At 34.0% G+C, this 16958-nt stretch overlaps 1 protein-coding gene across 3 annotated transcripts in view; it reads right to left on the bottom strand.

Annotated features, from left to right (window-relative positions):
* LOC114049100 (PHD finger protein 6-like) overlaps positions 1 to 14873 on the bottom strand; it is a 44877-nt gene extending 30004 nt beyond the window's left edge. For all 3 annotated transcript variants that reach the window (XM_027870293.1, XM_027870303.1, XM_027870298.1), the window contains exons 1-3: positions 14789 to 14873; positions 10327 to 10505; positions 9840 to 9941 (exon numbers count right to left, since the gene is read on the bottom strand). In XM_027870293.1, coding sequence (XP_027726094.1) covers positions 9840 to 9941; positions 10327 to 10464 — 240 coding nt within the window. In that variant the 5' untranslated portion in view covers positions 10465 to 10505; positions 14789 to 14873. The remainder of the gene's footprint in view (positions 1 to 9839; positions 9942 to 10326; positions 10506 to 14788) is intronic.
* Positions 14874 to 16958: the final 2085 nt, after the last annotated feature.

Here is a 16958-nt window from a genome sequence, read left to right as displayed (position 1 = left end):
CAGTATGTACAGCAATGATGATAATGTAAATGTAAAGAAAAATGACAAACCAAAAAAAATCAAAGGCAAATGTAACAAAATTATGAGATCAAGCAGGACTCAAACAAGAGAAGACAGCCCCCCTCCCTCAACCCCAACTCACTGCTTTGTGGAGACTGAAAAACCACAACTGTTACATATTACATGTGTTTTCAGATTTTTTCAATCTATCAATCAGTTGTGCTTGAACTTTCTCTCCTCTTCAAAACAAAAAAAACCTTTGTTATACAGGATGGCTCTCCAGTGGAGAAAGGATAAGGGTACTTGGGATAACTATAAAGATGTAAGAAACAGAAGACAGCAATAAAGTTTTTTTAAATAAGATCTGCCATTTCTTTTTTTTTAATTTGTTTTGCCCCAATTATATACAAAAACAATTTTAAACATCTATTGTTAATTCTAGCTATCCCTTCCCTCCACACCCCATTAGACAGTAAACAATGTGATATAGACTATATATGTTTGTAATCATGTAAAAACATTTCCACGTTAGTCATTCTGTAGGGAGAAACTCAAACAAAACAAAATAACAAGAAAGTGAAAACAGTATTCTTTGGTCTGTATTCAGATGCCTTCAGTTCTTCCTCTGCATGCAGACAGCATTTTTAATCACGAGTCCTTTGGAATTGTCCTGGATCATTGTACTGCTGAGAAGAGCCAAATCATTCACAGTTGCTCATCATGCAATGTGGTTGCTATTGTGCACAATGCTCTCCTAGTTCTGCTCAATTCACTCTGCTCACTTCACTCTGCATCAGTTCATGTAAGAGTTTTCAGGGTTTTTGAAACCATCCTATTTGTCTTTTCTTGTAGCACAATAATATCCCATTACAATCATGTATCACAATTGCCCAATTGATGGACATCCTCTCAATTTCCAATTCTTCCTATTACAAAAAGAGCTGCTGTAAATATTTTTGTACAAATAGGTTCTTTTCCCTTTTTAAAAAATCTCTTTGGGATACAGACCTACTAGTGGTATTTTGGATCAAAGGTATGTACAGTTTAATTGGGCATAGCTCCAAACTGCTCTCCAGAATGGTTTATCAGTTTACAAGTCCACCAAAAGTGCATTAATGTCCCAGTTTTCCCACATCCCCTCCAACATTTATCATTTTCCTTTTCTGACATATTAGCCAATCTGATAGGTTGAAATGGTAATCAAAGATAAACTTATTTTTGAAAGAATTTAATGCTTTAGTAGAATTTCAAATGTCCCACAAGACCCAAATTCAGAATAAATAATAAATCTACATAACCCCTAATGAAATGCTTGCCTATATTTAGGGAAAATTTTAAAAAGGAAAAACCATAATTATTTTTCTGAATTATTAACTACATTACAGGGTAGCACAGTCACCCACCCTTAAGGTAAAACTATTACTAAAAAAGATCAAGAAAGCTTTATAAAAAACTTCCAAGGAAACTGTTGTTCTACTAGAGAATATAAATGAGTCTTCAAATATTGTGCTATCATAGTATTTTTGGAACATTTCCTTGCCTTTAAAATTTAATAGCTCAATTTATTAGATGTACAAATACTATGATTCCATAACCAATTTATAGATGAGAAACAGCTCAGAGATGAAATAACTTGCTGTGGGACACAAAGGTAACTTGTTTTTAGCGTTGGAACTAAAATGTAAGATCAGGTCCAGTGCCCTTTCCAATATATCTAGTTAGCCCTCAATTGGATCTTCAAAATTATTAATCAAGAGTGAAAAACAGGTGGGTCACAAAAAAGAGAGAAGAAAGTCAAATCACAGGTATCAAAAATTAAAAGGATGAATATACCACTAATGAAAATGAAATCACAGGAAATCAAAAAAAGTTATTTTGCCCAATTATATTCCAATAAATTTAACAATTTAAGTGAAGTGGAGGAACAATTACAGAAATAGTAACTGCCTAAATTAACAGAGGAGGAAAGAGAATATCTAAACTATGTTTAAAAATTGAACAGGCCTTAAATGAACTACCTCCAGTTAAATAACTACTTCCAGACAGAAAGGTGATAGACTCAGAATGCATTCTGGAGCAGATTTTTTGGACATCGCCAATATGGGACTCTGATTTGTTTGACCATGTATATTTGTAATGGGTTTTGGTTGTCTTGCCTTCTCAATGGATTATAGATAAGGGAGAGAATTCAGAATTGAAAAAAAAGATTAAAAAAAACCCTGAAATCTAAACACTGAAATTATAAATTTAAGTAGGATCTATTTTTAAAAAACCTAAGAAAACAGATTAACAGCTGGCTAACCAGTTTTTAAAGCTAGCAAGAAAAATAAAATTTTATGTACCAAAACAAAAAGGAAAACTTACAGTAACTGAAGAATTATGAAACTTATGAAAAACTAATTGCTTGACTTAAATGCTGACACAAATAATCACAGAAATAGAGGAATGCTTACAAAAATAGAAAATGTAAGACTATTTAAATGACCAATCTTGGACAAGCATAAATGAATGACCCCTTTGGGGGTAGGGAGTGCTTGAGGACCAATTGGATTCACAAATTCTATCAGACATTCAAACAACACTATAAGAAAAAAACCTCCCAATTTCTGTGATATGAAGATATGGCATTGCTACCTAAACCAAAGAGAGACATAGCACAAAAAGAAAATTACAGAACATATCTACTAATACTGATACATAAATTTCATATAAGATATGATCAAGTAGGGTAAAACAATGATTTACTAGAAAAATTCTACACTGTGACCAAGGTAGGCTTATGATAGGAATGTTCGGTTAGTTCCACGTTGGAAGACTACAAATACTCAAAACATGTTAACAAACTACCTGGCACATAGTAGGTGCTCAAAAAATGTTTACTAAATGAACTAAATGTTAAAAATGCATAAAATAAATTTCATGATTATATCAGATAATACTCTGAATATTTAAAAACTCTAAAAATCACAGAAATAAATAGAACTTTTCTTAATAAAGGAAGTAATCTTTATCTGGATCCAAGATCAAAGATTACATATGATGGAGAAAAGTTAAGATTATCTAACAAGATGAGGAGAAAGCAAGAACTTTCATTATCAACTGTTACTTAGGACAGTGCTAGAAATGTTTATAAATATCAATATATTAAAAAAACATTGCTAGTTTTGGCAATAAAACAAGAAAAAAATTAGGGTATAACCATGTGCAAACAAAGGTACTGCTTTTGTAGATCATACCATGATGTACTTACAGAACCCTAAAGCCAACTAAAATTAAATCATTATAATAACTTCGACAAAGTTGCAAGATATAAGTTAAGTCTACATAAATCATCAGCACTGCTATATAGGAATGAATGAAGGGTAGGAGGAAGTAGTGGTGACAATAGCCTACTTTCCTTAGCTTCCTTTTTATTTGGAGAGAAAATGAAGATAGGTTTGAAGTTCAGCCTTTGTGGGAAACTTTGACCATCACAGAGAAAGGGGTCTCATTTATCCCTTGCTGACTTTCATCCTACCTTTCTATGGCTAAAGTCCTTGAAAGGGCCTTCTACAATAGGTGCCTCTTTTCCCTCTTCTCTTAATCCCTCATCGTCTAAGTTCAGACATCATTCCAAAAAAACTGTTCTCTCTAAACCTACCAGTAGATCTCTCAGGTACCAAATCTTAGTCCTCATTCTCCTTGACCTCTCTGCAGCCTTGTAAACTATTGGTCACTCTCTCCTCTTCATCCCCTGTTCTCTCTGTGTTTTTAGGATAGGTCTCTCTCTTCATTCTCCTCCTCCCTCTCTGATAGCTCCTCCTGTCTCCTTTACTGGATCTTCTTTCAGATCATGCCCTCCATCCACTGGTGTCCCTCAGAATCCTATCCTGGATCATCTTCTCTTCTCCACTATTGAATTCCCACAGTGTGGGCCCTAACTCTGACTAAGAAGGAACAAATTACAGAAACAAATGTGTGGTTGTAATCCCAGGAGCAGAAGGTGGCAGCCAAAGCCCAAGCAAAGCTGGTAATTCAGTCAATCTATATCTGGAAAGACTCTCATTTTGTCGATAATGACTGAGTCAAGCTGCAGTCTATTGGAAATCCTATCTAGAAAAAGTCAAACCTAGGTTAGAAACTTGCAGATCTCAGACCAAGAGTGCAACAAACACACCTGTCTTTGGATCACACAAGTCTGGGGGTCCTGAAACCTTGCAACCTCCCAGCCACAGGTATGAAAGCAACATAAGATAACAGAAATTCAGGCCAGATATCCCCCCTTGATTCCCCATAAATGTACAGAGCCCATTATGAACAAGACAAGAAATAAAAGACAAGACAAATAAAACACAGATAAGAAATAAGCTGTAAGAAGAAACAAACAAAAACTACAAACAGCTATAATTCCAATAGAGAAACTGGACACAAATGCGAAACAACAAAATGAATTGAAAATATGTCCAAACAAAGCCTCAAAGATAAATGTTGCCTGGACACAAATACAGTAAGAACTCCAGTATCAGTTAAAGTAAGAATTAAAGAGGGAGCTAAAAAATTATTGTAGAAACCAAATGAAAACAGCAGAGGAGAGAGGCAAGAGTTAGGAAGCTACGAAAAGAGAACTAATAGCTTGGAAAAAGAGGTACAAAACCTAAATGAAGAAAAATGACGCCTCCAAATTTAGGACTGACCAAATGGAATCTAAAGACTCCATCATGGGGGCAGCTAGGTGGCGCAGTAGATAGAACACCAGCCCTGAAGTCAGGAGGACCTGAGTTCAAATCCGGCCTCAGACCAAATACCTGACACTTAGTAGCTGCGTGACCCTGGGCAAGTCACTTAACCCCAACTGCCCAAAACAAACAAACAAACAAACAAGACTCCATCATACATCAAGAAATAATAAAAGAAAGTAAAAAATAGACTGAAAAAAATAACAGAAAATTTGAAAAATCACAACTGACCTAGAAAACATATTAAGGAATAATTTAAGAATCACTATAGCACCAAAAAGTCATAAATAAGAACAAAAGAATGAAAGAAAAAAAAACAAAGAAAGAACCTACCTATTGAACTTCAAAAAAACATAAAAAGAAATCGCTTACATATCTTAGAATCAGAGGACAAGGTAGAAATTGAAATATATCAGTCACTTCCTAAAACCCCTAAATAAAAACACCCAGAAATCCAGAGTTAAAGACAAAAAAAACAGCCAAAAGTAAAGAATTCAAGTACTAAGAAACCTCCAATTTTCCTAGTGAATATGATATAAAAATGTTAATAATATGTTAGCAAGGAGACTATAGCAATATTTCACAAAGATCATAAACCATACCCACCTGGATTTATGCCAGTGCTGAATATTGATATTAGCAACAACAGAAATCATATGATTATTTCAATAAATGTGGAAAAAGCATTGGACAAGGTACAACAGCAATTCCTATTATAAACGTTAATAAGGATAGGAATAAACAAAGATTTCCTTAAACAGTAAGTAATATTTATCTAATATTAAGAGAAAGCAATAGTTGTAATTGGGATAAGTTAGAAACCTCTCCAATAAGACAGAAGTAAAACATTATCATTATTACTATTCCATATTGGACAATATTGTACAATATTGTACAAATAATATCTATATCACTACGACAAGAAAAAGAAATTGAAGGAATAAACACAGGCAAAGAGAAAACAAAACTATCTTTTTTTTGTGCAGAGCTTATGACGATTTATTTAGAAAGCAGCAGGATACAAAACAAACTTGTACAAATCATCAACATTTCTATATATTACCAATGTAACTCAACAGGAAGAGACAGAGAAGTTTCATTTAAAATCACTATACATTACAAAATACTTGGAAATCTACCTGCCAAGAAACACTGAAACTATATGGACACAATTACAAAATATTCTTTACACAAATAAAGAAATATCTAAATAATTCAGGAAGTAGTAATGTTGTGGGTAGTCCAAGTTGATATTATAAAAACGATTATTATATTATAATTTTATAAATTATTATATTATAAAAATTAATGTGTCTACTCAATACTATTCCAATCAAACTACCAAAAAATTACTTCCTAAAGACAAAAAAAACAATAGAGTAGAGGAATCATGACAAAAGGTCAAGAATATCAAGGGAATCAATAAATAAAAACGAAAAAGAAGGGGACCTATCAATATTATATCTCAAACTCTTCTACAAATTGAACTTTTCAAAACAATTTGATACTGGGTAAGAAACAGAGAGGTTGATCAATGGAACACATTAGGTACATGATAGTCAGAAGAAAATGACCTTAGTAACCTAGTGTATGAGAAACCCAAAGACGCCAGCTACTACAGCAAGAACCATTAAACAAAAACTGTTCAAAAAAAGGAGAAAGTCTCAGTAACAAAATGAGCTCAAAACGGGTACATGATTTAGAAAGAAAGGATGCTATCATTAGGAAATTAGTGGCACATGTAACAAATTACTTGTGAGATTTACTGATAGAAGAGGCTATGACCAAACAAGACGTAAAAAAGTTCATGGACAATAAAATGGATAATTTTAATTAACTAACATTTAGAAGGTTTTGCACAAATAAAACCAACGCAGCTAAAAACAGAAGAAAAACGGGACTAGAGGAAAAAAAATCTTTACAGCAAGTTTCTCTGATAAAGGTCTCATCTTTATAAGATAATGGGAACTGAATCAAATTTACAAGAATAACAGCCACTCCAATTAGTAAATCACTAAAGAATACGAATAGGTAGTTTTAAGAGGAAGAGGCAAAGTTATCATGTTACCACAAGAAAAAGTACTTTAAGTCTCTAATAATTAGAGAAATGCAAATTACAATTCTGAGACACCATCTCATCATCCCATTAGACTGGCTCAGATTACCAAAAAAATGGAAAATGACAAACTGTCAGTGAGGGATTGGGAAATCTGTGAGAAAATGGATATTCTAATTCACTCTTGGTGGAGCCATGAATTAATTCAGTTCTAGAAAGCAGCATGGAACTATGATCAAATGGTATTACCTACATAAACCTTTGATCCAGAAATGCTACTATTAATCAGTGGTAACAAAATCAAAAAAAAAAAAAAGGACCCCTATGTACAAAAATACTTATAGAGGCTTTTTTGTGATAGCAGACAATTCGAAACTTAGAGGAAATGGTTGAACAAGGTGAGGTATAATAACAAATATAAGGAAAACCAACTTTGAAAGGATTCATGATGATACAAGCTACCAACTTCCAGCAGAGAACTGATGGACTCAGAGGGCAAAATGAAGTATATTCTCTTCTCTTTTTTTTCATTTGTCTGTCTGAGGCCTGCTAAGATCTGTTGGATTGGTATGAGAACGGGATGTATTCTAATGTGGCTAATGTTATTTCAGGGCACATAACAACACTGAAGAAATAAGTATTATAACACTGGACGTTAATTTTCTAATATTTACAGCCAAAAAATTAATAGTATCTAGTGGCAAAACAGGATCATTTTGATTTTATATATCCTTTAAAAAGTCTTACCTAATCCCAAACTGATCTGCTTATATTAATAATTTTTTGATTGGGATCTGAAAATTTTAAAAATTAGAATCTCAAATTCATGATCTGCAAGGTATTTATGATTTGCAATAGTACTGTACATTAACCCACAACTCAAGTTTCTTTCTATACTCATACCAATATAACCCATCACATACTCCAAACAATAATTTGATTTTATCATGCCAAACTGTCATACTCTTAGAACAGGTGGACTATTCCTCTTCATTTTACCATTTTGCAATGAACCAACTAGAATATTTTGAAGAGCAACACACGTAGATGAAGGAAAATATCAGAAGTGATAAACACAGATCATTCTTGCAAATAACTGTATGTGGCAAAATTTTGGAGCCTATTAAAAGTCTTTTTCTTAGTTTCCACTTGAAATATTAAGAAAACATTTCACTGTTCTAAAAACCACTTCTAGGCTCATCCTCTTAAGGGAGAATTAGAAAAAAGGCCTTCAGGAGCAGCTAGGTGGCATGGTGGATAGAGCACTGGCCCTGGAGTCAGGAGAACCTGAGTTCAAATCTAGCCTGAGACATGTAATATTCACTACCTGTCTGCCTCAGGGCTAGTCACTTAACCCCAACTGCCTCATCAAAAAAAGAAGAAAAAAAAAGGAAAAAGGCCTTGCTCAGGAAATTGAATTAAAAGTAGAAACCACAACTTAGGACAAAAAGGATTTAGTAAGCACTGAGGATTCAAAGAAAATCAAATAAACCTCTACTTTCAAGGAACTCATAACTCACTGGAGAGGACAACATACAAACAATTATATATATATACAAAATATACAGAAGGCAAACGGGGGCAAAAAAGGGCGGGAGGGGTGGTATAGAGTATGACAAAGGGAGAAAACCACTTAAAGAAGGTGGTATTTGAACTGAAATGGGAACAAAGAACACTCTAGGCATGGGGGGATAGTAAATTGTAAGAAGAGCACAAAGTTAGGAGGGCAAGGTTATGAAGGCGTTATAAAAACCAAACAGAAGATTCTAATATTTGATCTGGGAGTTAAAAGAGTCTTGTAGTTACTGCATAGGGTAATACACTTGAGGAAGATCACTTTTTGCAATTGTCACTAAGTCAATAAATATTTAGTGTCTACTATGTGCAAGACACATGAAGAAGGGAGGAGAGGGCGCTAACAATAAATAACCTTATTTTTTCTGTAAAATATGAGGCAAGCATCTCAGTGTTGAGGGTGGGCCAGATGGGGAGCTATGGGACATATAAGGAGGTTAAGGGGATCTTAAAATGATGTGTATGAAGATGATAATTCAATCCCTGAGATCTGAAGAAAAAGAGAAGAGGGCCACAGTACAATCTTTGGGAGGCTCTAGAAGTTTCATCCACCTTTAGTATCCTCGTTTATTCAGAAACGATACACTGATTTTAAGGAGTGAAATGGTCATAGAAAGAATTCAAAAGTTCTAACTGAAGATTAACTATTGTTCTAGAAAGTCAAACCAAAACTTTTATCTTAACACACTATGACCTTTTGTTGTTCAAAATTTCTAAAAATGTGAACTCAGATTTTCCTGGAATAAAGGGCAGTTAGGTGATGAGTTCCATTACAGTTATACATTATTCCTCTCATTTCAAGAGCTGGCCAAAATGGAATTCTTACTGTTTCTAAATTATAACACTCCGCACCTGTTTGCCTAGAATTGCAACACCTTCTGAACCTCCATTTCTCCTAAATGCTAATTTCTTTAAAGACTAAGCTCAAATTTTTTGTGTTGTCTTCCTAGATCAAATAGAAGTTATTTGAGAGCAGGGACCTATCCATTTTTCTTTGATACTGTGAGTTCAATTATTACCCCTGTGCAGATCATTCTCAAAATATATGTATCCACTTTACTTCACTGCTCTTCACACTATGTTCCAGACAAACTAACCTACTAACGATTCTATTCCATCCCCCATCTATAGTCCTATATAACCACATGTGGAATGCACTTTTTCCTTCTGCAATTCTTTCTTTTGGACCCAGCTCTCAATGCTATTAGTAAGTGTTTACTATAATCATCCCTGTTCATGCTTTCACCTGCTTCAAATATCCAGCAGACTTTGAAGTTCCGATGGGCTTGGAAACAGAAAGATATATACTAACTGGGTGATTAAAACATAAGTCATTTAACCTGTCAGTGCCTTAAGATTTCAAGTTATAGTCAAGCTGGGAATCTGTACCAGTAGAGGAACTTTCCACACTAAAATTTCCCTATACTGATTTAAACAGACTCCCCCCAACTCCAAAGAAAATTTATCTTTTAAATACTAAACTTCTGACTTACCAGTTTAGTGCCTCTTTTTATTTCTTTTTGAATGTCTTCAACAGAAAATCCACCAAGACACTCATTATCAGAATATGATGATGCCAAAGCAGATGAAAACAGCTACAATTATACAAAAAGATACTTTAAAAATCATGCAAATCTTGCCACTACATCATGTGACATTTTAAAAATATATGAAACAGGGGCAGCTAGGTGGCACAGTGGATACAGCACCAGCCCTTAAGTCAGAAGGGCCTGAGTTCAAATCCAACCTCAGACACATAATATTTCCTAGCTGTGTGACTCTGGGCAAGTCACTTAACCCCAACTGCCTCACCAAAAAAAAAAAAAAATATATATATATATATACACACACATACACACACACACATATATATACACACACCTGTATACACAAAACAGATGCAATTCTATAGGAATGAAAGCTTTTAATATTTAGCAACTATCTGTATCTTCATAATTAATTTTTAAAAACTTTACCTACCATACATTTTTGGTGAGCTACCACTTTCTGGTCTTCAGATATTAACAGTTGTCCGCATTCCTTATCTCTACTAGACTTGCAAAACCCACATCTATGCAGTCTCGAATAGCCTTTCTTCTGTCCACTTGAGCTTGACATGGTTTTCAATGACTTACACTGAAATCCTACCAAAAAAAAAGCTACAAAGCACACAGAAAAAATGCAAGATATTATTAATTTTGAGGAAAAATTGTTTTAGCCGTGAATGCAGAAAACCTGATTGTGTCTCACTAGTTGTGTGAACTTCAGATAGTAAAGTGGAAAGACTACTACATTTGAAGACTTTGTATTACCCAAGGCAAATCAGTTAAGGTTTCAAGTTTTTCAGAAATTCTTAGCCGTTTTAAGTGTCAGACCACCTGAGAAGACTTCTCAGATCATGTTTTTAATTGAGGGAAATGCTAAATTTCAGCTACAGAGTTTGTGAAAACAAAGATGTAATTTTTACCCATTCAAGTTCATGGACCCTCTTGAAATGTAGCTGTGGACCCCATGGTAAGAACCTCTATCTTAAAATGATCCCTAACATATTTTCCTTATGATCCTATGTTTGGATGACTTCCCTACATCTGAACTTCTACATCTTAAAAATTAGGTTATACTAAAATAAATAAGAGTCCTTTTAAGTCCATTTACTAAGGAACACCTAAATTTTATAACAGGATATCATTTGAATTGATACAGAATAAGGTAAGCTGAACCAGAAAAACAAAGTACACAATGACTACCACACTGTTAAAAAAAAAAATTAAAACAAAACTGAACATTATGTACTTATAATCACCAAGTCTAAGAGCAAAATTTAGAAAATTCTGTCTCCCTGTTCTTTTTGAAGAGCTCTGGAGCAATGCATGTGGAATACTGCATACATCTACATCTGATATTGGTTGGTTTTGCTAAGTACTTCCTATTTCTTTTTCTATTCTTTTAAAAAATGTTTTGTTACAAAGAAGGATAACATTCTTGGTAAAGGAGAAGGAATATATCCAGAATTCGTTGTGATAGAAAAACGAAAGGAAGCAATAAAAGTGCTTTATTTTTTAAACAGAAAAGTTCATTAGGGGAACAGTAAACAAAATCTCTAAGTAATCAGAGTAGCGTAATTTAGGGTTAGTGTTTGATAAGCCCAGAACTATGAGAATAAGCTCTCAGGTCAAAGAAAAATTACTGCAAATAGCCAGAAAGAAAGAGTTCAACTACATAGGAACTACAATCAGGATCATTAAAGACTGGGCAAGGAAAATACAGCTTAAAATATAATACTTTAAAAGGGCAAAATTATATAGGCTTACAATCAAGAGTAAATCTATCGAGTAATACCTGGTCTGTTAAGGGAAATGTACCTTTAATGAAAGAGAAAGCCTTTAAAAACACCTGATTAAAAAAAAAAACTGGAGCTGAGTCTCTCAAGTACAACTACAGAAGTCAAGAAAAAAAAAACAATAAAGAGGAAAAAGCAATTAGGTGGGACAAAACATAAATGTCTCAAAGCCCAGCTATCATAGAGGAAGTTTAATACAGGCAAAGGAGTTTAAGTTGTCTAATTTGTGAATGGTGGTATTTTAAGGAAACTAAGTTGGACCAAGACTTGAAATTATGCAATTAATCTGAAAAGGAGATGTCTTAAGGAGTATGTAGTAGATTTGTTAAAGTATAAGATGGACTGTCAAGTACAACAGAGATTAAATTTATTTTGCCTGGTTCTTGAGGGAAAGACTAATAATTATTTGGTAGTTAAGAGGGGAAAAGATGAAGCTCAACATAAAAAACTTCTTAACAAATAATCTCCCTGAAAAATAATAACAAAAAGCATGTGTTATGTGCCTAATGCATGATAAGTGCTAGGGATAAAAAAAAAAAAAATACAAAACAGTGGCCTACCTTTTGACATTACTAGAGATATTCAAGTATCTAACCATGGGTTTCATGTATTTGATTAGATAAACTCAGTGACTGTCAGAGTGAAGAGACAATACTTTTTGGTTTTCAAAATTTCCTATGCTCTAACAAAAACATGTATTTCTTAGAAAACTGTTAAATTTATCTTTAATAATTTGCCACACTATAAAGTACCTGTAAGGATAAACGTGTATTTTAAAGTTTAAAAAAAAATTAAAATTTTATTCAAACTTATTTTTTAATTCAGAAAAAAGTGAATTCTTTGGCACTTCGTGGTAAAAGCCTTAAACTTTGAATCTCATTTCTACCCTTTAAAAGTTCTGTGATCCTGAGGAAGTCATTTTATTTATCTGACTTCAGAATTTCTTTGAATGAATAAGTGATCCTTTCATTAAAGTCCCTACTCTGTGCCAAGTACTGTGCTGGGTACTAGGTATACACAGAAAAAATCAATCACTCCTAAAGCTTAAGCTGTAATGTAATGGGGAATTCATTAGCAAAACAGATGTTAATGCGTCTTCCTTACTGTCACTTCCCCTGATAAAATCCTCTCCATCTCTGATGTACAGCCACTGGCCAGAACTAAGATGGCAAGGACTTTCCTCTCTGGGTCTTCAGTAGCTACAGCTGCAGCACCTGCAGGAGCTGTCCCCAGGCTGCATCTCCACAGGAAGGATAGCTGAAGGCCCTGGGGTGGAAGCACTGCTGTTCCCAAGGCTCTTGGGCTCACCAGGGTCCTGGTCTGTCCATCAGTGCCTGATGGGAGTTAATATGGTGGTGGTCTGACTCACCTAGCACAAGCTGCCTTTTGGGATAGAGTGTGTGAGTGTGTGTTTGTGTTTCCCATGGGTGCTTCACCTAGGCCTGTGGGTGGCAGTTGGTACCACTTTCAGGGCTCGTAGCACTCGATAAGCTAATCATACATTGCCTTACAAGAATCACAGATTTAGAGCTTGCAGGTGTCCATCTAATTAAATTTTCACATTTTACAAATAAGGAAAGTGATATTAAGTATGTCAAGTGAAAGTCACCCAATAAGCAAAAGATGTGGGATTTGAATCCACATTCTTTTTTTTTTTAAAGCCATGGTGGATATAAGGTCTATATCCTTTTTAACAGGGATACCAAGTTTCTAATTGGCTTTTCGGTTTTTTCACCGTATAAAACACCATATATTAAATTATCAGACCAATTATTAAACCAATTAAATTATTAGACCAATATATTAAGTGTAATTGTCAAACAGTTTGGTGTTGTAGAACTTTGAGTTGGCTATCTACTGTTTATAAGACAAATCCACCTCTAGATAATTTTTTGTTTACAGTCATTTTTGTGTAATTTGTATTTCTACTAAATTGTACTGTTTGCTATATCCCAAATACATCTGTGATTTTATGCAAGATGTCCTTCAGATCATGTTACTTATGTAAACAGGAGACAGCATGTGTCAGTTCAAATCAAACCACCACTTTAAACAGTAGCTCCCCTTAGAATCTGAAGTTAACAGCTCAGAAACCTTAACCCTTAGGTTAGGAAATAAGAAGCAATTAGTTTCCCAGAGTCTAATCCTGAACTTTTAGATTTTACTTCTAGCCCTGTCACTTCCCATAGAGAACCAACATGTGATTCAAATCTTCTGGAAATGCTGTCTGGGAAATACTACTGTGAATGCACAAGTTCTTGTCTCTTCAGCTCACAAAGCTATTTAACACATCCAAATTAAAGTCTTAGCCACCAAAGTCCTTTTCATTGTCAAATGTTTCAAGTTCAAAATTGGAAGTAGATATGATTTTGTTTGTGGAAAAAAAGCCACATTTTCATTTGTTTTGTCACTGTATACTAAAAATAACAGGACTTTTCCATCAGAGCTGAATGTTAAATCTTCTGTATGCAAAATCTCCTCTGAGAACAGTGACTGCTTGTTTTCATTTGTAACCCCAGCACTTATTATAGTAAGCATTTACTATATTTCCTTAACTTGTCTTTCCAATTTTGTGTTATTTTTAGGCAATGACGCACACATTTGTTCCTAGTGCAGTTCACTGCACATAGTAGGAACTGAAATTTGTAATAACGGAATACTTAATTGGAATTCTATGTTCCCTACAAATCAGACTATAGAATTATAATTGTGAAATCTATAATTAATTATAAATGAAATGATGGCAGTAAGAACATGAAGCAGGAGTAATATTTAAAAGAAAACAACTCCAGAAAAGCCAATTGTTTTTTTAAAGGTGGTTACAAAAACCCGAAGGTTTCAAACGCCAATTTTCTTTACAATTGTACAATATAATAGTTAACTGCTAGTCAACTGGTAAACAATAGCTTAAATTAGACCATCTGTCTTACTTGGAACAACTCTTCACACCATTTCATGAGCTTCATTTTGAAAAGTACTGTAACGGTAAAATGTTTTTCTAAAAAAGGACCTCCCACCCTTCGCAGGCCCCACCATATCTCTCCTTCTAGAAATACTTATACACTCCCTAAAAAGCAAAGAATCTCAATAGTAGTAACTCACCTCTTTACTCCAAAAGAAAATAAAGGGTTAGAGAAAGAATTAATTCGACAAACAACCTAGACGTAGTAGAACGTGAGCACGTATCCTGGCCCAAACAGCGCGTCAGTCACCTAGCTACAGGGCATGCGCACATCCTTCCTCCCGCCCCAACATTCTTCCTCCCGTTTTATTGGAACTCGCCAACTTTCCAACTACGCATGCGTGGTTGGTTTGAAGGCTCAGCTTTTGTTTGTGCAAATAGCAATGTATCAAATTTTAAAGAATGTTAAGAACCGGGGTTAAAATAATAAAAATAATCTTTCTGCATCCAGAATTTATAACCAAATTTAACTTCCACTATGAACTCAATGGTACTTTATGTACGAAATTTTTGTTGATGTTGCCAGAACTAGTACTTTATTGTACGACATTAAAAAAAAAGAAAAACTAATTAAAGCAAAAAACGGCAAATGGAAATTATGATAAAACTTTCGGGGAGAAAGAAGCAAAATAATTATAAAAGAAGTCATGTTAAACAGCAGTATTAAAAGAGTATTAGTTCCTTTGGAAGTGTTTATATACATATACACAGTTTAGAAATTTAGAAATCCAATGGAACAATATTTGAGAACCTTACTATTTCCGCTACATCCACATCATAAACTAAAGGAACGAAAGATGGAAACTAAAGAAAAAAAAATACTACTTGACGAAAAACAGAAAAACATCCATGCATTCAAGAAACCAGAAATTTTACCTAAGTGAAAAGTTCAACTTAATAAATTTTTATTAATCTCCTACAATATGGAAAATGTTATTTGTGAGAGATAAATGTATTTGTAAAACTAAAGAAAATTTAATACCTTCAGAGAATTTGTATACTCCTAGAGAAATATGTCATGATAACAGTAATTGTGTGATAATGTAATGCATTTTCCTATTTGATCTTCACAACACAAGTTATTTTTATTCACATTTTACATATATGCATACATCATCATTTTAAAATAATTTTAAAAAGTAAAATGTAATAAAAATCTAACCAAAAACCCTTTTAAAAGTCCAATGTTTTACATAATTGCACCTATATCTGATTCTTTACAATGGAGGGGAGGATTGAGGAAGAGGGGTAGAATTTGGAACTCAGTACTTTGAATAAAAATGTTTAAAAAAATTTAATAGCCTATTTAAGAAATAACATAAAAACAAGTAAATATTGTAATACAAGTAAAGCATTCCAAACAGAGGGGACTTTAAAAATTAGGGGAAAAAAATTTCAGCATATTCCTCTGTTACCCCACTAACCCGGTAACTTTACAAACAAAATACTTCTCTCTGGTTAACTGTAATGTATGCCACAGGTCTATGGGTGTACAACCAATTTTTCCTTACTTATGTTGACTAAAGAAAATGAAACATTAATTACATTTCTCAATGCATCCAATCAAATTTTATTAATCAAAGTTTGTAAAGTCTTCTCTAAGAAGTTCTTAAATTCTTAAATAGTTCCAGTAAGTTATCAAGAAAAGGGTCTAGCTCTTCCCCTCTCTCATCTCCTCTGCCCAGCAGGATGATATTTGAACACAGGCTACTTTGAATCGTAAAGTAAGCAGAAGACAGGAGCTGATGCTAACAGAGCCCTTGGAGCAGAATTTTTGCTAGTATCTCAGGTGGATTTTTGTGCTTGTAGCAATGGATGTTTCTAAAAGATTATGTCTAGAACTGAGGTTATTTCAACTCAAAAGAGAGTCCCAAATCTCAATTAAAGGGAACAGATCTGAATTCTTTATTGGAGTAAATTGGAGATAGTCAACTTTTTTCTAGGATCTTTTCCTTCAACAACCTGGAGTAGGTTTGGTAATGTCCATCTCCTTTCTCAAACCTGGAAGGTAGAAAACCACAAAACTAATGCAAAACTCAAAAAAGGTAAAAGAGATTCAAATAACTATTTTCTCTCTTGCTCCTACCGCCTCCAAAATCTTTTTCTCCCTTTCAGGATCTTAAGAAAATCTGTATCCTCTCTCAAAGCTTGGAGTCAAGAAGCCCTTGGATCTCTCTTTTCTCAGTCCCTTACTCCTCACATAATTAGAGCATCGGGTTGATCAGGGTCCACCGATGAGGAGAGAGAATCCTATTTAAATGGACTTACACACTTATTTATTTTGTTAAAAGGGCAGCAGCATTCACATCA

This window comes from Vombatus ursinus, unplaced genomic scaffold, assembly GCF_900497805.2.
Source record: "Vombatus ursinus unplaced genomic scaffold, bare-nosed wombat genome assembly UNPS02002977.1, whole genome shotgun sequence".
Classification (NCBI taxonomy): Eukaryota; Metazoa; Chordata; class Mammalia; order Diprotodontia; family Vombatidae; genus Vombatus; species Vombatus ursinus.
Note: the sequence above shows the minus strand (reverse complement) of the source record. Positions and strands in the feature narration are given on the sequence as shown.